The 22,877-nt window shown below is 38.6% G+C and overlaps 1 protein-coding gene and 1 pseudogene across 15 annotated transcripts in view; both read right to left on the minus strand.

Annotated features, from left to right (window-relative positions):
* The window catches only part of adgrb1a (adhesion G protein-coupled receptor B1a), a 192,402-nt gene that overhangs the window by 63,205 nt on the left and 106,320 nt on the right, over positions 1–22,877 (minus strand). For all 15 annotated transcript variants that reach the window (XM_085176673.1, XM_085176681.1, XM_085176674.1 and 12 more), the window contains 3 exons: positions 21,179–21,287; positions 8,757–8,900; positions 2,292–2,367 (listed from right to left, as the gene is read on the minus strand). In XM_085176673.1, the coding sequence (XP_085032799.1) occupies positions 2,292–2,367; positions 8,757–8,900; positions 21,179–21,287 (329 nt within the window). The remainder of the gene's footprint in view (positions 1–2,291; positions 2,368–8,756; positions 8,901–21,178; positions 21,288–22,877) is intronic.
* LOC146507538 (uncharacterized) lies at positions 8,907–21,096 on the minus strand (annotated as a pseudogene).

Raw genomic sequence — 22,877 nt, forward strand, 5'->3', positions numbered from 1 at the left:
AGCTAGGCCACTTAGAGTTCATTTAAATACTGATAGTTTGTGTTCAGTTGTATTTTTTATGCGATCCAGACCAGTCATGATTTCTTAATCAGCAGGATGATAAGTACCACATTTCTGCTTCAGTCGTTTTACAGCCACTTGCCAGAATCTTTGTGCTCTACTTCAGAACAAATGGATCCAGTAATCCTTCTTTTCCAGTAACTGAAGCACATTGTCTATCAGTATCTTATAACATTTGAGACATTTTATTTTAAATTCTGTATCCCTGCTTAGTATGCATTGCTATTTCTGTTTTTCCATAGCTACTATCAATCATGTGGGATCAGACAATCAGAAAGAAGTGAATAGCTACTGGTAGAACTGACATCGAAAGCTTCCAGTTGGCCAATCATGTTCAACAGCCCGTGCTCTGTTTCCTGATTATTCACATCATCACTGTATCCACAACACACAATCACCCTCTCACCATTTGAAAACACAATCACTCATCTTAAACTTTTGTGTCACCTAGTCTCTCGCTTCAAACTTCTCTCATTTTCTTTTAGAGAGGCATCAAAAACAGAAAAGGAGTAGAGAAAAAGATAAAATTGGGAGAAAAAGAAGAGAAAAAGATCTCAGATGGTGAGGGTCTGCTTGATTTTTCTCTTATTTTATCAATTCATGTGTTTTTAGCGTATTATCATAATACATTACTCCTTCTCAACGTTACTGCAGGCTGTTTCTATTAAAACAAATGTAAATCATCATACTACCAGCAACTGCAACTTCCCCCCAAGATATGCCTTTACCCCAAAAACAAGACGTACATGGGGCCACCCACTGCGAGAATAGTACTCCTACATTTATTCCTTGCATTCATTTAGCTAGAAGTGCTTACTGTTGCAGCTGATGCTAAAAGGCCTGGCAGCACAGTTTTGCTGCATTGAAACATTGTTGTTAAATGGTGTGTGTGCTCTGCGTGGCTATAATACTAAAGCAGTTGGATTAATTCAGAATACCTTTCTACACTTTTGATAACTTAAGCTTTACTGGCCATCGCTGACCAGAGGAATTCTTGATAGGGAGTTCTAGCAACATATACTAGGAGAGTTTATCTTATAACTTTTGAAGACTGGACTAACTCTATTAAGGACAGAACTGACTTCAGACAAATGTTTAATTCCACTTGATTCTGTTGTTACCTTACCTCTCAGTGCATGACACCTGAGATAAATTAACCATTTATCTTCCACACTGTTGCAGTGTTTAGTGGCCAGAGAAGCTATTATTCTTTACTGGCAAATTTCCCTTCAGGGAATTTGGCCACGTGGGTAACCTGTGTCAAGGATGTTTCACTGAAATAGCTATGTGTTTGCATCACAGTATGAAAAAAAATTATGGTGTAATTAATGCAATGAGTGTCTTTCTGCCTCTTCCATACCAGAGTAACTCTGCAGAGCCCATTTTAGCTGGAATATTACAGGATTTGATTTGTGCCTTAACAGGTAGAAACTGAGAAAAATTATCATGCACAGAGTCCAATCTCCATCACTGCTAATAACCTGACCCTTTTCTGTTAAGCCTATGTGGTCTTAACACCTTAACCCAAACCCTAAATCTATATGTTGAAGAATGAAAAAAACAAACAGAAGATTGCTGAGAATTTTTAACTTTAAATGTTTTTTTTTTTAACATGAATTTGGATATGTCTTTAGTCTATGACAAAGTGGTGAACAGACAAACACACTTAACACCCCTAGAAACACTAGTAGTATAACAAAAAAAAATTGGATACAAAGTCCAGTGCATGTCTTCAAGTGACTTCACTGACAGACTCATTTAAATCAAATGTAAGTGTTCCCTAAAGAAAAAACAAAATCCTATAGTAATGCGCATGGAGACCCATTCTGACCCTAAACTAAATAAGCATTTTTCATTAACTGATAATTATTATTTATTAATAATCATTATTTTCTGCCTTCATGATAACTACAAAATGAATATGCTGAACAAAACCATTACATACAACCAAAAACTCCAGGAATAAGAACAGACAGATGAAACAAAAAAAAAAGAAATTCTGAGATGAATGGATTTCATGAGAACTTCTGTACCACAACTTCTGTGTCACCACAACCTCTATCACAAAGTCATATCTATACTGACACATGGGAAGTCTTTTTTTTGTGAAACCCAGTAGCCCTGGTTCGTTGGTATAAAACATTCTGTTGCATTCATGCAAACCCATTATCAAATTCCCTGTCTGAAATCCAAATCCCCCTTCTTTCAGAAGCAGCCTTGAGAAGTCTTACCTCTGCAGATTGAGAATGCTGCCCAGGTTTCTGTACAAAGCAATGCCAGTTACGAATGTCGAGGCATCATCTGGATCTGCATTAGGAAAGAAACAGAGGTACAGACAAGGATTAACATGGGATTTGGCATATGGGAGGAACTCTAAGAACAAACTTAGGGACCTCCAACGGTGTAGCAGTAAACAATCTTGATGCATGCTCAATCATCCAGATATGGAAAAAAAGTTGATTCTGTTCATCTGGATGTAGCACTTAAAACGTGCAGGGATCCAGCACCTCCTGTTAGTGAGCAATTCAATCTCTTAGGCAGGTTAATCCATATGACTGTTGAATGGGTTAAATATGTAAGACGTATAAAAGGTCAAATTTGGTGAGAGAATCAATTCTGTATCATCATCTTTACTTTTAGTTTAAATCAATGTCTGCTCCCCCTTGAAGTAGCCTAACATAAATGTTACATTTTGTGCCGTACAGTCCAACAATATGCATCACTGTAAACTGCACCACACTACTGCAAACCAACCAATTTAGCCTACAATAAACTGTCTATCACATCTTTTCATACAACCTTTGAATGACACAAAAGTATAGTATACTTATTATATTATACTTAGAGTATAGCATACAAAGTATACTTACTATACTTCACTTGTACATTTAGCTAGTGGACACATTTTGTGATGAACCGTATAAAAATTGTTTGCATGTCTTTTAATTTATTGAGCTGTTTGGAAAGTTGCTACTGAAATGACCCATCACTTAAAAAATATAATTTATGTTCAGCTCTGTATCTCCAGCAAGACACCAAAGTACCTTGAATGCAAGTTTACATCTTTACCTTGAGTGCATCACAGGGTTAAGCAGGAAAAATGATTTTTCGAGGTTGTAAGTGAGCTCTTTGTTATGCTCTTATTATTGAGCAAGTATCTCAATGCCATCACTGAAAGAAACACCAGGCTGCAGCACATGAAGATTTACCCATTCAGACAGACAGTAATATGGATTAACCTGCCTAACAGATTTAATGCTCACTAACTGGAGGTGCTGGATCCCTGTTCTGGATTGTTCCACCCCACTTTAGTCCAGGCCAATGAGACAGGCTGAATGTCTCAGTCTCTGCTGGCACAATGGCTTTTTCTACAGAATGCAGGTCAGCCACGCTGCCTCCACTCCTCCAGCCCCCAGAGCACTTACAGTGGGGCTGGCCTACATGACTACTCAGCTATGAACTCTGTCTCTCACACTGTTAGACACACACCCACAGATACATGCAAACACAACTGTGCACACAATCATGCACATGCATGACAGATATGTAAAGTTGAAACCAATGCTAATTTTCTGTTAAGAAGTGCAACACACACCCACACGCACACACACACACACACACCCACACGCACACACACACACACACACTATAGCAGAGACTATAGCAACATTAGCGACACAGTCATCACTCTGGGAAAAATAATAACATTTGCTATTTTCAACATTAATTACAACAATTATTGTGATTTCATTCTTTCTATATTTGCACCTGAAACTAAACTGGAAAGTGTGTCTTCCAAATGAACTGGCTGCTTGGTGTGTAGGGTTGTTCACAGCTCAGGTTGCCAGGCTTATAGTCTTTGAGGTTGAATCCTTCCTTTGCAGTAATTTTACATTTCAGTTTCACTGGATTTCATTCAACATTTGGTTAAACTTAGGAAAAGATCAGTTGCAAGTTGCAGCACCAGCAGAGGGACACATTTTTTTTCAAGCCAACATGAAAATAATCAGGGGATTATTTCAAGCGACAACAAGCGTTTGAAAGCGTTTTCTTACCAAATGACAGCCTCAACATGGCATTTAATCTGTTATTAGACTCAATTGGCTTTTCTCAAAATGTAAAAGAACCCACCCACCACTTTAATCACACTCTAGATCTTGTTTTAACATATGGCATAGAAACTGAACATTTAACAGTGTTTCCTGAAAACCCTCTCCTGTCTGATCATTTCCTGATAACATTTACATTTACAATAATTGATTACACAGCAGTGGGGAGTGGACTTTATCAAAGTAGATGTCTTTCTGAAAGCGCTGTAACTAAGTTTAAGAATATAATCCACCCACTGTTATCATCTTCAATGCCCTGTACCAACATAGAGCAGAGCAGCTATCTGAACGCTACTCCAACAGAGGTCGATTATCTTGTTAATAATTTCACCTCCTCACTACGTACGACTCTGGATACTGTAGCTCCTGTGAAAACTAAGGTCTCTAATCAGAAGTACCTGACCCCGTGGTATAATTCTCAAACACGTAGCCTAAAGTAGATGACTCGTAATCTGGAGAGGAAATGGCGTGTCACTAATTTAGAGGATCATCATTTAGCCTGAAGAAATAGTTTGTTGCTTTATAAGAAAGCCCTCCGCAAAGCCAGAACATCTTACTACTCATCACTGATTGAAGAAAATAAGAACAACCCCAGGTTTCTCTTTAGCACTGTAGCCAGGCTGACAAAAAGTCAGAGCTCTGTTGAGCCAACCATCCCTTTAACATTAACAAGTAATGACTTCATGAACTTCACAAATAAAATTTTAATCTGAAAGCCAGATTAAGCTGAAAGATTTTAGCATTCTTGTGAGTTCACTGGAAGCCACACTGTAGACACCACAGATCTGATAAACTTGAATGTTGATGAGCATGTCAGCTTTACTTGTTTCATTAAGTTGTAAAAGCAGTCATGTTGGCAGGCTATCTCAATTACTGTATGAACCTTTCTCACAGTTTTTTGTTTTTGAACCACAACCAAAGCTACCATCTATTTATGTTGGTTATCCTTCCCAAATCTCAAAAATATACAGTGGATAAATAAGAACAAACAAATGTCTGGTTCAGGAACACCAAGTTATACTTTTGTTTCCATCTTTATTGATCTGTAAAATCTGTGGCTGCAGCTTTCTGTGGGTGAACCCCAACTGCTGAAGAGTAGTGCCAACATGTGAGGAGACTCAATTACTGGAGAACATGAAGTCACAGGCAGACCTGAGGGAAGGAAATGCTTTCTTTATCTGGCAGCTGTGTCAAAGGCAAAATAACATTACAAATAATAGTAAAAATATTAATAATAATTAAAACACACACACAAACATGCACTCTCTCTCACATATAACTCCATCTGCTGGGACATTTGCTGGGACTTCTGCTCCAGCACACTACATGGCAGCCCGAGAGAACACAGACGTGTGCCAGGCAGCAGGCAAAGGCTTTAGCTCCCAGGCAACAGCTGAGCTCCCATGGGCATCAGGGGGTAACCGAAAAAGACACGTGCGAGTTGTGAGGGGGTTGAAGTATTATTTGTCCTACTCATACACACTTTGGCTGGCCTAACCAATAGGCTAGTCAGACTGTGTGTGCTCAGTAAGAACTAGCCTGGAGGGACAATAGTTTATAAGTTATGTGTGTGTAAGAACGGAAACAGTTAAATATCTGCTAAACAGCTAAATCTCTGCTCATGCACACACACACACACACACACGCACACACACACACACACACACACACACACACACACACACACACACACACACACACAATATGGCTCCAGTTTTAGAGCCATATTGTGGACTGTTCAGAATCTGAACCTGTTAGTGGTGAGAGGAACTGGACTAGAAAACCCATTAATAACGAATGTGTGCTTGTGCTTATCTAATAAGCTCCATTATCTCTTTACAGAAGCACACATGCCGATCTCTGCCGAGTACAGAATATGCAAATTCCATGTGTCCGATAATATTTTGAGCATGTAAAATGAATTTTTGCTACTTTAGTTACCAGTTACACCAGCTACCTACAAATAGAGTGGAGCCTTGAACACACCTTTAAATTAACCTGTACTTGAGTTTAGGTTGTCACGATTATTTACTATGTCAAACAGAAAGTTGCATTCAGAGGGAAGTAAATGAATTTACAATAATTATTTTTCTATTTTAGCAGTTTTTCACAATTTAACAATTAAATTAACTTTTAAAAGCAGAGTAAAATTAACATAAACATCAGAACCTGATAAAATTGTTTCATGTTTGAAATTACAGGTGAGTGTTGTGCTGTTTTGTGCTTACACATTGCAAAGAGGAGAAACATCTTGCCTGTGGACCCTAACTCTATTCACACTCCTCTCGGTTTTTCTGTAACTCACAAAGCATGTAATTTGTAGTTTCCTTTGTATAAAAAATAAAGCTTATTTCAGAACATTTTGGAGCTGTGTGAAGGGACCAATCAATCAGCACAAACAAGGGATCAGAGAGCTGTTTTAATCAATGTAAGCAAGTCCACGCTCTAAGCATAAAGAAGGCTGGCTGCTGGTGTGACATTGCCGTTGGGAGGCACTTCTAGCTGCAGAGAAAATTACCTCTAATTAGTCCTGATTGGCTCCTGTTGACTCCTGATTAGGAACAATGGCCTCACTGGCATGCTAGCAGTATAGTACTGTCTTTAATTGTTGTAAACTTTGTGGCTGTCAAATAGCCCTGCTGTGATTGAAAGCCGTGCACCTAGCACCTGACTACAGACAAAAGTCAAGCCCAGCTGGTTTTGTCCCCATTAACTGTTAGAATGGCACAGGGTGAGAAGTCTCTCTTCTTCTCTTTCCTCTGACCAGCAAAATAATACAGACATGCCTAGGATTTTCTACCTTTTCCAACAGATACTCTGCTGGTCTTTTTGACTTTTTTATGAAGTTTTTATATATAGCTTTGAAATATCTGAATCCACTACTTTATAAGCAGAACACATACACTGAAAAAAAGTTACATTTGGTGACATTTTGAATTCAGGGTGCAATCCAAACAGGTTGGTACAATGTCCACAGGTCGAGTTGACTGCTCAGAAACTCATTAAATTCATCCTACATCAACCAAACTTTTGACTGGTCACCTTTGTGACATCACAAAGGTTAACACCAAATAAGCCAGCTGAGATACTGGTACTTGCAGATACTTTGTCCACCTGGGAGGGTTTCCCTGGGTAGACTCTGGCAAGATTTTACTGTACTGTGCATTCAGTTTGGCCAAGGGAACATCTTTGAACTCCACCAATGAATTACCACTCATCTCTGTGGAAGAGTCTCAGCATTAAAAGAAGTCCATGGCTAAATACTCATCTTGAGAAGATGTGCTGAATCTGTGCTAGTTTTTGTAGCACATAGATAATATTTAGTCTCAGCTGCAATCATGAAACACCTCTGGGCGGTTATTTTCTAAATTATCGAACTTTTTTTCCCACAAAGATATACAAACTGGAAACTCCAAAGAATCAACAGAAAAATATGATTAAAAGCTTAAAATGTTTTTTTAAAAAATGGACTGGTATTTTTGCTTTTTTACTATTTGAGCGCTCAAAGTGCTTTTTACTACAATCCTCATTCACCCATTCACAGACATTCATACAGCTCTTTTATTCTAAGCCTAAAAGCTTTGACAAGGCAAATCAGGGTTTAGTATCTTGATACTCTAAAATATTGATGGATTGTCTTACAAATAGCAGGCAATACGGCTACTTCCTGAACCACAGTCACCATAGTGTTGATTTATGTCCTTTATGTCTCTGGTGTCTCCTATTTTTTTCCAGATGGAAACCCTTACGAACATTATTTCTAAAGGCTAAGGATCACTATTTTCCTCTCTGTTTGCTTGGCAGCTGAGTTTTGGTGTCAGAGGTCATGGAACTACAACTTCACAAGCTCCGTTTGCTTTGGGATACTGCAAACGTTGACTGAAGTGAAGAAAATATTGCTAAATTAAGCTCTAGTTGTGGGTTATATGGCACTAGGCCCCATATTGATTAATCATTTTCATAAATGTTAATGACCTATTTTACAATTTAAGATAAAATGACTCAAGGCAAATATCTATCATATAAACACATTACATATTTCAGACACACATAATTTGCTCATTTTCTTTGTCACGGTGCCTCCCTCCTCCAAAACCAGTGTTGTGTAATTCCCTTTTACTATAAGACACAAGTCAGTATGTAAATGCTCCTGCTTGTGATTCAGTGCCATCACATTGTTAAAGCAGATGGGCTCTGTATTAACATTTTATGAAACTTACTCAGGCCTTATTGAAGACAATGTGACTTTTTGTTGTACAGCTGTAAAACTGATTTTATTCTCCTGCATGTTTTATTTGCGACATTAAATACGAGCATCTCCGCATGCATTTGTCTGAGCAGGGTGCTTTGCTTTGCAGATTAATGGCAGTAAACACGGTTTTATAAATCAACTGCCGTTCCCCATTTCGCCTTTGTATCTTGACAGCTCCTGCCCAACCAAACAAACAAACACAAACATTCACAGATTCAAGCGTGTGCTCCTGAATTGTCAGTCAGAAGCCAAGCTCCGTGCAATCAGTATTTGGTGATTATGTTTAGAATGTTATTTTCATACTTCTGCTAACTTCTTATTCTGACAGCTCTCACCTGGCTTGCCAGTAGACAGGATGTTGTTAGAAATGTTGACCTTGTTCTCAGGGCTGAGAGCCCAGTCCACCATGCACTTCCAGCTCTTCATAGGAAAGCTGATGCCTCCATGACCCCTTACTGGACGCTTATGGATGCTGAGAACTGTAAAAGAAAGAAAAAAAATTTGTGAACTTGAAAATGGGAGAAAGTGAGAGATTAAAAAAAGAGCAGTTTAATATCAGTACTTATTTAGCCAAGGAGCTCATTTTAAACCAAAGCTGGCGATGCAGCCAGCCTTAGTAGTTTATATTTCTATATTATTATTATTATTATTATATATGTGTGAGCATTACATTTTTCTCCTGTAAATTACTTTTCCGAAAATGTAAAATTTAATTATATATATATTTTTTAAATACCCCCAGTACACAACAAAAAGCACTCTCAAGGGACTTTATATTAAGAGATAAAGATTCAAAAAGATTAGACAGAGAATCCCAATGATCAGATAGTGCCTTACAATAAAATACATGGTGACAGTGAGTTGGAAGAACTCATTTTTAGGAAGAAGAGACATCTGCAATAATCGGTTGGTTGTGAGGGGAAAGAAATACAAACTACAGAAGAGATTAGGCAACAGTTAATAATATGAAACTGTGGCTCAGTGCATCATAGGAAGTTCCTCAGTAGTAGTAGTATACCTATTGGGATTATATGGGTGTCTGCTGTTGTTAAGATATGATGGGACCTGATCATTCAGGACTGAGAAGAAGGATTTTAATTCAGGATTTAACAAAGAGACAAAAAAGACAAGCTAACTCAGCATACATATGTTCTCTCAGAACTATAGAAGGTGGTGAGGCGAGGGGGATAAGAGGTGAAACATCTTCAAGAACCAGAGGTTCAGTCCATCCATCATTTTAGGCATATCAGCATTTACCAGAACCTAAATTCATAAGACAGACAAGTCACTCTTAATAATAAACCAAGTAGTTTTAATCATCTGGCTCTGTGCTGTATAACAAGTACAAATCTACGTTTCCTGTGTTTGGGGACATTTCTTTATACTGAAGGTATTTGGTTCTACCCCAAATTGTAACCCTGGCATGATCTCTAAAGCTAGATGTTTCACCAGTGACGTGGTGGACTTGGTGTGATTTCATTTAATTTCTTCTTCTTCTTTAAAAAATAAGATAAGATGCTCCAAAGTTTCGTGCAGTTAGGCCAGCAAAAAAACGACATATGCAGGTGATTTATGCAGTCTTCATAGTCTAATTCTCCAAGGAGAATAATGAAAGAAAATAGACTAGCTAAATTGTCAAAGCAGTTTAAAAAGAATTGCAATTCAAATTTGGCACAATTCTGCATTCTAACTTCACTACTTTTACAAGTTTAGAAGAAGAATGTCTGCTCAAACTCTGTGCTGGAGGTGGATGGTAGATTTCCCTCCATGACTTTGCTCCCATTTGAGGAGTGGGAGCAGAGAGAAGGTCAGCCGCTTAGGGGAAGGATGCAGCGCTTGTGTAGGCAGCTATTTGGCTGCAGACAGAGAGGCAGCATCGCTATAAACGGGACCTCTCATCTGCCCTCAATTCCCACGTACTCTCCCCTGATTCAACAAACACACTTTGCCTCGTTTTTATCCGGAGGTCACAGAGAGATTCAGAGCCTTTGTGATGACTACACTATGTGTTTTTCCTACGTTTGAAGAAAGTTGAGTTAACAGTTACGGCAATGGAGGGAAGCAGCAGGTGGTTTTAAATGTGTAGATGTGTCATGAGACACATCTAAAGACTTTCAGCCCTGAGGAGTGCTAATAATGAGCCTTAGTTATTCCCTTCATGTAAGAAGAAGGCAAACAGAAACAGAAGGCTAGGATGAGGGCTGTGCTGTTCCTTGATGCGACAAGGTTCACAGTTAAGGAAAAACAGGAATTTGCAGAACAAAGGGTGGTGGCAAGGGCATCAGGGTGAAGCAGAGGTTAGCACTGTCGCCTCACAGCGAGAAAGCCCTGAGTTTGAATCCACCATCTGACTTTTCTGTGTGGGTTCTCTCTGGGTACTCCGGAGCCTTTGTGAGCCTACTTTCACTGGGGTTAGGTTAATAGAGATCGACAGACCACATGACTTTCGCGCATTGCATTGTAGGTACGAGTGGCAGCAAAATCAAAACACTGCATAAATCGCTAGCATTTCCAGCACCGGTAATCATTAATTCTGCGGTTTTAATCCCTACTTGAATTGTATTTGCCCCAAAAACAGTTATGTACAAAACGAAGGAGAACACAGCAGGTCCGTACAAAGACAGACGTGACGAAATGGCAAAAAAAAAAGTATGAGGAAAAAAAATCAAAGGAGTGAAAGGGTTAGACCCATACGAGCATACAGAGTGGACTAAAGACGTTAGCGTGCTGCCCAACTTGCATCACGCACATATTTATTATTATATGGTCCTAAGTGTGAGTGCATACACTCACAAAATGTTTGTGAGTGTATGCAACAAGCCCAGGTCCAGTTTACTTTGGTAATTTGGACTATTCCATTTCACTGCTGTTGTTAATTTTCAGATCCAATACAGATTGAAAATGTGACGTCATTTCCGGGGTAAAACCGCAAAGGATTGTAGGTACGAGTGGCAAGCGGTTTTTATCGGATTCTGTTGTGGAAGAGAAATTGTTCAAACCATGTTTCCGAAGTAACAAAGAGGCGATGGATGGCCTGGATTGCAGCCATTCGAAGACCAAATATAACGTTCCAGCTCACTCCAGCTCACATGTTAGTCTGCTAAAATAAGTGTTTTATAATTCATTACATTTATTGTCTTTATTTATAACTGGCATTATTGTTTCGTTCTATTATAGGATCTTACAAGAAAGATGCAAAATTGTATTCCATTATGCTTTATTAGCTGCTTCAGTGAAAAACAAATCAACAATGCAAAAAAACCAAACAAACAAAAATAATCATTTCAAAACAACATACTGGAAAACAGTTATTCATCACTTGATTGCTTCAATAGAAAATTTGGGCACATATATGCAGGACTTTTTGTGGCTGTTTTGATATCGCTCTCTGTTAACCGATCAAATCTCGCTGTGGTAGCAGCTTTAAACTCGGTATGTCCCAGGTTGATAGAGGGTGCCCAGTCTGGATCGCATTCCAGCATTTTGTAGGCTGGTTTTCCTGCAAAACACATCAAGCATTAGCCCGCAAAGCCACAGTGAACAAAGCAGCATAGCACAACGAATTCAATTCAAATCAATAGAAGACTTATTTGTAACCTACATCAAAAATTATTCAAATCCAAATCCATCAAATTTCCAAAGTTTGCCCAAAGTGCTGTACAGAAACACAGGGTAAAACACAAGATACAACCACTGACACTCACATAAAACATAATAAAACACATAAAAACCATATCAACTCAAGCCAGTCTGAACGCTATCAAAAAAAGGTGTGTTTTCAAAAGCATTTTAAAAACAGAAAATGAAGATGCCTGACTAATATTTAAAGGCAGCGTATTCCAAAGTTTTGGGGCCATAACTGAAAAGGCTCATTGTCCTCCAAGATCCATTCCATACATTCGTCGTTGTCGTTGTGTCCTTGGGCAAGACACTTCACCTACCGCCTACTGGTGATGGCCAGAGGGGCTGATGGCGCGATATGGCAGCCTCGCTTCTGTCAGTCTGCCCCAGGGCAGCTGTGGCTACAACTGTAGCTGCCTCCACCAGTGTGTGAATGTGAGAGTGAATGAATAATGGAATTGTAAAGCGCTTTGGGTGCCTTGAAAGGTGCTATATAAATCCAATCCAAGAGAGACACGGAGAGAGAATAAAAAGTTTGCTTTAACACCCATCATGCACCATCCCTATTATCACTGTGTTCAGGATATGAAAAAATGCATATTTCACTGGCCAGAAACATAAAATCACACTGTCTAAAACAATTCACGTTTAATAATTACTTTAAATTTTCCACAGTATCACGTGTCTACCACTGTTATTCTTGTTGTTGAGTATTTTTGATAAACTCTGTTTTTCTGACTGTCACTGTGTGGTGCTTTTGGGTAACATGTTGAGGCAAGAGAAATGTGTTCTTTTACTGATATGAGATTTTTTTAATTTTTAATATTTAATAGGAAGAGCTGCAGCAAGTTGCACATATGTGGAACACCCACATAATACGCAGAAGCAGAAATGCAGTTGCTCCAAGTGGACGTCCAATTCTCATGTACACCATCCCTCATCTCTTTGGAGGACAGGATCATTTGAAAGAGGTTTCTCGAATGCCAACATAGAGGACCTTATACCCAGAGATGGGCAGTAACGCGTTACAAGTAATCCGATTACTTTTTTCAAGTAACGAGTAAAGTAAGGGATTACTATTGCAAAAACGGTAATTAGATTACCGTTACTTTCCCGTAGGAACGCTGCGTTACTGCGTTACTAAAACCATGATTTTTTTGCGAGAATGTCTCATGACAGTGACGTAAGCGAGTGCAACGTTTGTGACAACAGCTGTGTGCAGATCAACAATGGATAATATATCGAGTGCAGAGAGAGTATGAGCGTGCAGCGTTTAAAGTGTGGAAGTACTGACCTTACTTTGAGTTTGATTCCATAAAAAGTGACAAAAACATTAGTGTCCGTTGTGCGTGGGAAGAAAACTTCTTTTTACAGCGAAAAAAACCCCTAAACTTCCGAGCAAGCACCGAGTGCGCAACAACGTAATGGGAAACTCACAGAGAAACTCGCGGATTCTTCCACTGACCGCTGCACACCTGCACCAGGGTAAACCTCGCCTACCCCACTCCTGCTTTACAGGTGAAAATAGAGCAACAGGACCGCTAGTCTTTGACTTTATTTATTTTCTGCTGTGTTTTACTTGCATCTATTTGAAAGACTGAGTGTAAATACACAAAAAAATTATTTTATGTGCTGGAATGTGCAGAAAATAGGTTTAAATATTAAACAAATTTCTTCCAGTCAGAGAATGTTGCATATAATTAAATCTTTGCTTGATGCATAAAGTTAAAAGATTAAAACTAATAAAACAAGTTTTAAAAAGAGACTTTTCCATTTGATTACATTTTGTATGATGGATTATGCAGAAAAAGTAGAATTGGGCTGAAAGATCTATCACTTTATCACCTATTCAGGTTGTAAATCGTGTTTTTAAAAAGTAACTAAGTAACTAAGTAATTAATTACTTTTGAAAATAAGTAATCAGTAAAGTAATGGGATTACTTTTTGGGGGAAGTAATCAGTAATTAGTTACTGATTACTTTTTCAAAAAACTTTACCAACACTGGTTATACCTGTGATGAAACCGTTTTCAGCTTGTGTTGCCTCATAATGTCAGAGAACTTCTTACTTCCACCAAGCACAGCAGATGAATCCATTGAACTGTATCTCTTCCTGAGAGCCTATATACTGAAGGACTTATAAACCTAAATATAATTGGGCTTTGGGAATTTTTACGCACATATTTTTTGGTACAATGTTTTATTTGTGCAATAAACAATAGAAAAGACAATCATTATTTTGTTTGGATTTTCGGTTCAAGATAGCCTGTCTAAATATATTTAACCAAATCTGTGTACTCCAGTGAAGAGTAAAGCAGGTCCTTGTATTAGTATTGCTTTTCTTTTTTTAATATTTTGACTGAGACATTTATGCAAAAAACAGGTGTTTGCTTCCCATCTAAAGAAAACATTTGACACCTGTTTATTAATTGAAATGAGAACATTGAAGTAAATGCTTGAATACGCAAAATGTTTTAAAAATAAATCAGTAGAAAGACGTGCATTGAATAATCTCAACCTTTTGGCATTTCCAATTATTTTTTAACTGAATTTCTATTATATCTGATTTCTGTTTTAAGACTGTCGAAAAAACATTTTTGCTGATCCCATACATTCTCATTCATGAAATATTGTTTTCAATTTTACTGAAACATTGTGCAACTGTTATTCACCCACAAACAGTTTTTTGTAAACTGGCAAATATAAAAATTCTGCATTATTTAATAATTAACAAACACTGTTAGATGTTAGCCCCTTTTCATTTGTGTTCAAGGAAAAGAAAACACAGACTCCTGATAAACACTACAAAACAAAACTTATGTGCCAATTTTCTGTGTCTTTTATTCCAGTCAACTATTGCATCAAACACATTGCCTTCCAAAGTTATTCCCTTAAAATATGTTCTAAACAAATGACTGGTGGAAAGGTAAAAAAAAAAAAGATACTTGAAAATAATTAATATTAAATCTTTTGAATTATTACTAAACAAAAATCCCCTCTAGTAGACATCTTGTATCCTACAAAACTGTACCACAGACCTGTGGAAACGACCTTGACACATGATAAGAACTAATAATAAGCATAGTTCACCTCTTGCTGCTAACCATATGAACTTATTAAACGTAATTAGTTAAAATTTTTACTAGTTTAATTGTTAAGTATGAAAATTTAAACTGAAATTTACATGTTTCATGGTGGAAACAAATTGATGTTATCCACAATTTTTGAAAATAAATTCAAATATGAAAAAAATAAAATAAAATTGGGGGGGGGGGGGGGGGGGATTACTAATAAAACACTTCCCTGAAATTTAAGCTCTTTCTTCTTTTATACAATGATGTGTTCCCTGTTTGTGGGTTTAACAAACTTTTTAGCTTCATAGCCCGTCATTGTTAGTGCAAACCTTTCATTCTTGGTTTAAACATGATGGACTTTAATCAAGCTATGCTGAACTCATGAGAGCTTTTAGCAGCCAAAACATTGTCCAGTTCGTTTCGTAGTTCTGGGTAGGACGTGTATGTCCATGGTAGTTCCAGAAGAGGGCTGCGTGTGTGTGCCACAGGTCGTCGTGCCAGTCCATCCACAGGCGTGAACAGTACCTCAACCCTGTCAACACAGATGACATCTGACCCAGTAAGAAACCTGAACATCCTTCTGAGCCCTGTATCTTCAAGTCCTCTGATGTACTGGTGCAGAAATCTGAAGCTCTGCTTCTCTGCTTGAGTGGTGGGAGAGGCAGTAAGCAACTTCAAAAGCTTTCTCGTTGTTGGCTTTTTATCTTCATACATTAGTAGGACATCTTGCGGGCTTTGAAAAGCTTTTAGGAAGTGGCTTGCAACTAAGGACATTTTCTCTGCGTCATATGCTGGTTTTTGGATTAATTGTTTGTGTGCGACTTTCAGAAGGCCTTTTAAGTTCTCTTTGGTTGGAAGCACTGATACATCCAGGCGATCCATGAGATCCAGCATTTCATCCCTGTCTTCATCTGAAAGATCTTCTTTTAGTGCCCTTTTTATCAGATCTCTATCTGATTGACTTAGGTAAAAGAGAAGACTTTCAAACAGCAGATCATCTGATACTTGATTCTCACCAAAGATAAGTGCCACTGTGAAAACAGGAGCAAGGCGACAAGGGAAATATCCATGGTCTTGAAATCCCTTCAGTAAAATTCTACCCATGGATTTCCACTCTTCTTCCTTTCATTTAGGAGACAGTGATGGCACTCTGAACTCCTCTCCTTCAGCTGTGTTGTCCACAAACTCTGACCAAAATGCAGCATACACATCTCTTGATACACCGTCTGCATCAGCTCCTTTTTCATCAATGTAGGTGTATTTTAGAGGGTGTATGAGGAGTGCTGGATCTTTGAACTGGCTGATCATCTCCTCCAGAATAGTAACCCTGTGAAGTTTGATGGTAACGCAGACAACATCATATGATCCTGCATTGCTTATAGATGTATCTGGACTACTGACTGCTGTGTTTGTTGGAGGAAGTGTAATGGATGTGATGACCAGATCATCTTCCTCAAACTGCAGGAATGGTTCATCTATTACAGTGTCATCAAGTTAACAAGGCAGAGGCTCTCCAAGGTAGGGTCCAATCATTACCGCAGATGTGTCTAATAAAACATCTTCATCAGCATTCCTAGATTCTGATGATGAGACCACAACAGTGTGAGAAGCTTCTTCATCTCCTTGATGTGAGTCAGTCAGTTGTGTAACATTGTTTACATGTGTTTTCCCTCTATCATAAACTTCTTCATCATCTTCATCATTGGAAAATCTTCTTGTGCACAAGTAAAATCTCAACATTCCCATTTTAAGTGCTGAGTAGAGTTCACCAACTGTGACATCTCCATCATTTACAGCCTCTTCCTGATAGTCTAATATGTCATGACTGAACACCTCCCATCTTCCAAATTTGCTTTTTCCACTTGGAAAGAAAAGATCTTTAGCATACTGTAATATGTCAGCTTTTTTGGAGTCTTTGGGCACATCAAAGGTCCTTGCTCCTCCTCCTCTGCGCTTTCTCACTTGCTTACCTTCATGGATCCACCCTAACTCAATTCTTCGAATCTTTTTCTCAGCCCATTTGTTGATTTTTGCATATGTTCTTTTTCTCTTAAAAACAAATGCCTCCTCATGATCAGGTTTCTTCTCATTTTCATTGATTCCCATCTTTTCCTTCAATTTTTCAAGCAATGAGTTTTTTCTTGATTCCTTAGTACTTGCACCACTGTTTTCCAAGCAGAACCGTCTGGCAGCTATCCGATCACCATATGTTGGGATGTAACCAGACAGGGTCTTGTCTTCCATGAAATCAATCACTGTGGGATCAATCTGTAATAACAGAGATATTTATTAGTATACAGAAGTACAAGGTATACCTGCTGCCACACCACATGAGGTACCTCACTAAAGAAATGTATGTAAATTTCACATGTGTTTTGATAATTGTCTGTTATTATTTTAGTGGCAGCCATCAATATTTAGCATTTATTCTTTTCCTCTCTTTATGCCAGCAACATTAATCAGATTCTCTAACATGTCATTAATAGAAATATTACAGTATATACAATGCCCACTTTTGAAAAAGTAAATTAGTATTCACGTATCTTTCAGTTGCACAGTGCACAAAGGGTTTAACTCAATGTTTTTTTTTTTTAAATTGAAGCCAAATATCAATATAAACACAGTTTAATTCATTTGTTTTTATATAAACAAGGAAACATTGTGCATCACATTATTATGTGATGCACAATGTTTCCTTGTTTATATTTAAGAAACCTGGAATCTGCATAGGGTTAATTAGTAACAATTAATAACCGTTGTCATAACAACGACCCAGTTTTATACAGCGGGTTAATTTGTTTTACATTCTCGATTCCATATAGATCCACACCAATGCAGCCTACCGTTACGTCCTTACGCAGTCAAAGCGAGAGAAGCGAAAACGGCTGTGGTTGCTAACTTAGCAATATGTCACATTTTTAGATGCTGTAACTTCGTAAAAAGCGAGTTTTACAAATTTCCCCCTCAAGAGAGCACTTACGCGTTCTTGTAGCATTCGTAAGAGACAGTCCTCAGGTACACCAGGATTCCGAAGAAATCTCAGAAGTGGGCTATCAGTGTTTGTGTCTATGTTGAAAGCAGGGCATTGAAAGTTAAGTGAGCTCTCCATATCTACCATGGATTTGGGTTTCCGAACGCAACGCGTTTTACGTTCTTACAATAAAAAATGTTATTCTAATGGTGTCTTTTTTTACGTTTGTACAATATATGATCATGTTTGTACAATATGATAATTATATTGTAATAACGTGATATTATGTTGTTCAAACGTGAAAAGTATCTTGTTAGAACAATAAACTTTTCACGTTATAACGTGATATACTTCTATTTTTCTTTTGCCTGGGTTGCAGCTCTACGCTTCCGTAGAAGAGAGCAGCAGTGGAAGAATTAAATATTCGACAGCACCTGGGTGGAGCACGAGCTTTAAACCCATGCACAAGAGAAATGTCAAATAAAACAGATTTGTGATCAGAAAACACGGAATCCCCAATTTCCAAATTAAAAACAGATAAACCGCATGATAACACCAGGTCAAGAGTGTGCCCCTGCTGGTGTGTAGGGCCTTGTACAGACTGTACAAAGTTAAAAGACTGAATAAGATTTAAAAACTCCTGAGCAAGCAGTCCATCAGAGCAACAGACATGAATATTAAAATCACCAACTATTAAAATCCGATCATATTTAGGCACAATGTCAGCCTAGAAACATAAAAAGTCATTTAAAAAGTCTTTGTTAAACTTCGGTGGTTGGTAGATTACTGCACACACAACCGGTTGAAAACAGCCCAGTTCAAACATCAAAAGTTCAAAACTGGAGGGGGGAACCGGTACATGGAGTTGCTTGCAATTAAAGTTATTTTTAAAAACTGTCAATATTCCTCCTCCTCTACCTGATATCCTTGGAGCATTTAAAAATGAGCAGTCGGAGGGCAATATTTCAGAAATGAAGCTAGACTCACCCATTTTCATCCATGTCTCAGTCACAAAAAGGAGATCCAATCCATTTGAAGGAAAGAAATCGTTATGCTATGGACCGTGCATTTATTAAAACCCATCCTCGTTGGAGCTGGAGTCTGAGCAGAAGTTGTCTGTGAAGCCCAAATTAATGGGCGCAAATTTACAAAGTTTATTCCACGACGTCCAAGACGTGAAAAACACCGGCGAGCAGGCTCACGTCCACTCGAGCCTACGACAGGAACCAGACAAGGAGCAACATGATCCAGGAGACGCCTTGGATGGAACAGACTATAATCCACTGGAGCAGCTGCTAGAGAAAAAGTAAGGCAAGCTTACTAGCCGCACGTTTACCGCGGCGTCTGCGACGATACGTTGGAGCAGGAGGAAGCGCTCCGCGTAGCAGGTAAGCAGGAACATCAGCCAGGGATAGGGGACACCCTGTTGTTTGTCCTTGCTGATTTGTCAGAAAACATTAAAGATCCAAAAAACTTTAGCGTTCATATACCAGTCGCGAGTTGATTTGGGTGGCATAAATTGTAAAAAACAAAACAAACAAAAACAAAATTGACAGAGACAGACGGCAAGCCACACACACCGGCGCCAATTATGTTATGATAAATTACGTAATAACTACAACAGAAGACTTACCTTTGTGGAAATGCTTGGAGCAGACTAACGTGTGAGCTGGAGTGTTCTGGGACGTTATATTTGGTCTTCGAATGGCTGCAATCCAGACCATCCGTCGCCTCTTTGTTACTTTGGAAACATGGCTTGAAGAATTTCTCTTCCACAACAGAATTCGATAAAAAAAAACAAAAAAAAACGATCTCTTTACCAGTCGGCTTCCCGTGGCTGTCATGCGACCGGCTATTGCGGTTAATAATTCAACAGCTTCTTGCCATTTTTTGTGTTTCTTTTTATCGCTGCGTGACTGTTTTCTTGTGAAAGCCTGCGTGCGCTTGTACCACTTGCTCTATTAGTGATTCTAAATTGACACTGTAGGTGTGAGCGGTTGTCAAGTCTCTGTGTTGGCCTTGTGACAGACCGGCAACCTGTCCAGGGTGTGCCCCACCTTTCAGCCTATGGTAGCGGGATAGGCTCCAGCAAACTGTGAAATGAATAAGTGAAAGAGAACAAATGGATGGACTAAAGCTTCATAAGATGCAAGCCTAGGACATCTCTGTCTCACGTGTTTTGTTTCCAACACCAACCTTCACCCCCGAGTGAAAGTAATAAGCCCAGTTTTACAAAAGTGCAATGTTAAATCACTGAAAACTGGAGCTACATAGCTATCCAATTAAATAAAATAGCTTGTGAATTGAATTAATATTTGACATTTAAAAAACTTTACCACTGGGGATACCAGCTATAGCTACCAATTTATTCCTAATGTACTACTTCATTTTCTGTTAGTTCTATCTATAGCTGTTTTCACATATGCGCTGTAGAGCTGAACTTTTGCAGACATTACCAGGAGGAACTGAATGTGACAATGCAAATGTCCAGGTCAGCTGGAATGTGTGCTGCCTTCTTTGTACTCTACTGTACATGCAGTATAGTGTATGTTCCTTAACAAAGACTAGTTAAAATAAATTCATTGCAGGCTGGTTAGCACTATTGTCTTATCAGAGGAGATTGTGGTATAGATTTGAGCACGTCTGCTTGACTTTTTGCTTGATGGTGTATTCCAGGGATAGGCTGCAGAAATAATACCGTGTCTTGTCCATTTGATTTTTGTCCAGAAAAATCAAATGCATCGAAAATTATTGACATTTTTTTCAAAAAAGAAAAAAAGCATAGTAATGTTCTTTATTTTCTGAAATATGTCTTTTATCTCTGCAGTTTCCTGTTACTTATTGGCCTCTATCAAAAACTGATATGGGCTAAAATCTGACAGGGCATATAGCCATTGGTTGATGGAGCTTTTTTTAGACTGAACCCAAAGGAAATGTCTTTAACCATCAGGCTGCCATCCTGTGTCCTCACTTTTAGTGGTTGCTATTTGCAGTTATGAAGATTTATCTTCAGAGAAGATAGGTGTGATAGGAGAATTTCTTTGATAAAAAGGGAGAGGTGTGGAGATCTCCTAGATGGAGATAAGACTGACCTAGGTTATCGGAGACTTCACACATGTCTTGAATGTCTTTCATCCTCAGGCCAATGACATCCACAAAGTCCTCCACCAGACGGAAAAGCTCTTTGATGTTTGGCCCCAGCTGAGAAAACAGGGACACATGAGAGCAGAATAAAAGAAAAAGGATTATGGATTTGAGGCGAATGTTCTGAAATGCTGTGCGAGCACTTGACACACAAAAGGCCTTTTATAGGAAATCTGGATTTTGAGACAAGAATTGCCATAGCTTCCTGTTTCAGTTCAGTGTCACAATGTCTTATAGCCCACACTACTATAACCAACATGAACATTTACAGTTTGTATCACCGTTTTTTCTTTTTGATGACAGGAAATACACTGCAGCTAAATTCTTATTTTCAATACTGGAGAAAAAGACGGCACACAGTTCTACTGAATGCAGGTGATGAGAAATAAATGGCTGTGATAAAGGCCTCAAGGCTAAAAGCTTGACTTTTTGATTAAATACATTTCAGTGATGCAACATCTGCTATTACATCAAATCACATTTTTTTAAAATGGCAAAATAAGTTAGAAAACCTTACATTTCTAAGCAGGGCTGCCACGGTTGGAGTTACAGTTTTTTCTGATTGCTTACAGTTTTTTCTGAATGCTTAAACCCTAACTGTGATTCTTATAGCACAATTCCTAAAACTATTAACACTTATAGCAAAACCACTTACTGAGTTTGCAAAACTAAAAGCACAAACACTGCTTTGCACTCAGTTTGCAATTTTGTAACACACACTTTGCAAAACGGTAGGCACAACTCACTGCTTACACTCAATTACCAAATTTCCAACACACTCCTAGCAAAATTATACACATGTATGGCTATCATTAACACTATTTTGCCAACTGTCTGGCACACTTTCAGATGTGAAAACTGTTTTAGATAATTAGTCCACTTTGCAATCAGCCTAAGCACTATAAACAGGCCACAGGTAAGCTGTCTATGTGGAGTACAATGGAAGGAGCAGTAAGAGTGAGAAGAGTGAGAATCAGAGGAGGCCGAGGGAGAGGACGTGGAGGTGAAGAAGTTGGAGGAAGAGGACGTGGAGGTGAAGAAGCAAGAGGGTTAGAGGAAGTTAGAGGAAGAGGACAAAGAGGAGCAAGAAGAGGACGAGGAGGGGAAAGAGGAAGGGTAAGAAGAGTAAGAAACAGAATAACTGATGACATCAGGGCTACAATAGTGGACCATGTCATCAACCATGGGATGACCCTGAGGGAAGCTGGCCAACGGGTTCAGCCTAAACTGAGCCGCTACACTGTGGCAAGCATCATTAGGACATTTCAAAATGAGAATCGGTAAGTACTTTGTAGCACTGCCATACTCTAATGAGAAACACAACAGTACCATACATGCAAAAATACTGAAATTGTTACTTTACAGAATTGCTAGACGTCCAGATGTTGGGGGCAGAGGCAGAATGTTCAATTGACATCTGTACACAGAGAAAGCAAAAGCCAGATGTGTTTTGTATTCATACCATCAGTGTGCAGTTGGCGCATTGTGTGCTTAGTAGATGATGGCTTGTGTGTACTGTTTGATACGAAAACACCATTTTTACGAAGGTGTGAAGAGTTAATCTAGCTGTGTTCGCTTTTGCAAGAGAACTACAATGTTTTGATAATTGGGTGACAGGTTTTCTTATTTGTGTGTAGAGTTTTGCAA

Source organism: Neolamprologus multifasciatus, chromosome 11 (assembly GCF_963576455.1).
Source record: "Neolamprologus multifasciatus chromosome 11, fNeoMul1.2, whole genome shotgun sequence".
Taxonomy (NCBI): domain Eukaryota; kingdom Metazoa; phylum Chordata; class Actinopteri; order Cichliformes; family Cichlidae; genus Neolamprologus; species Neolamprologus multifasciatus.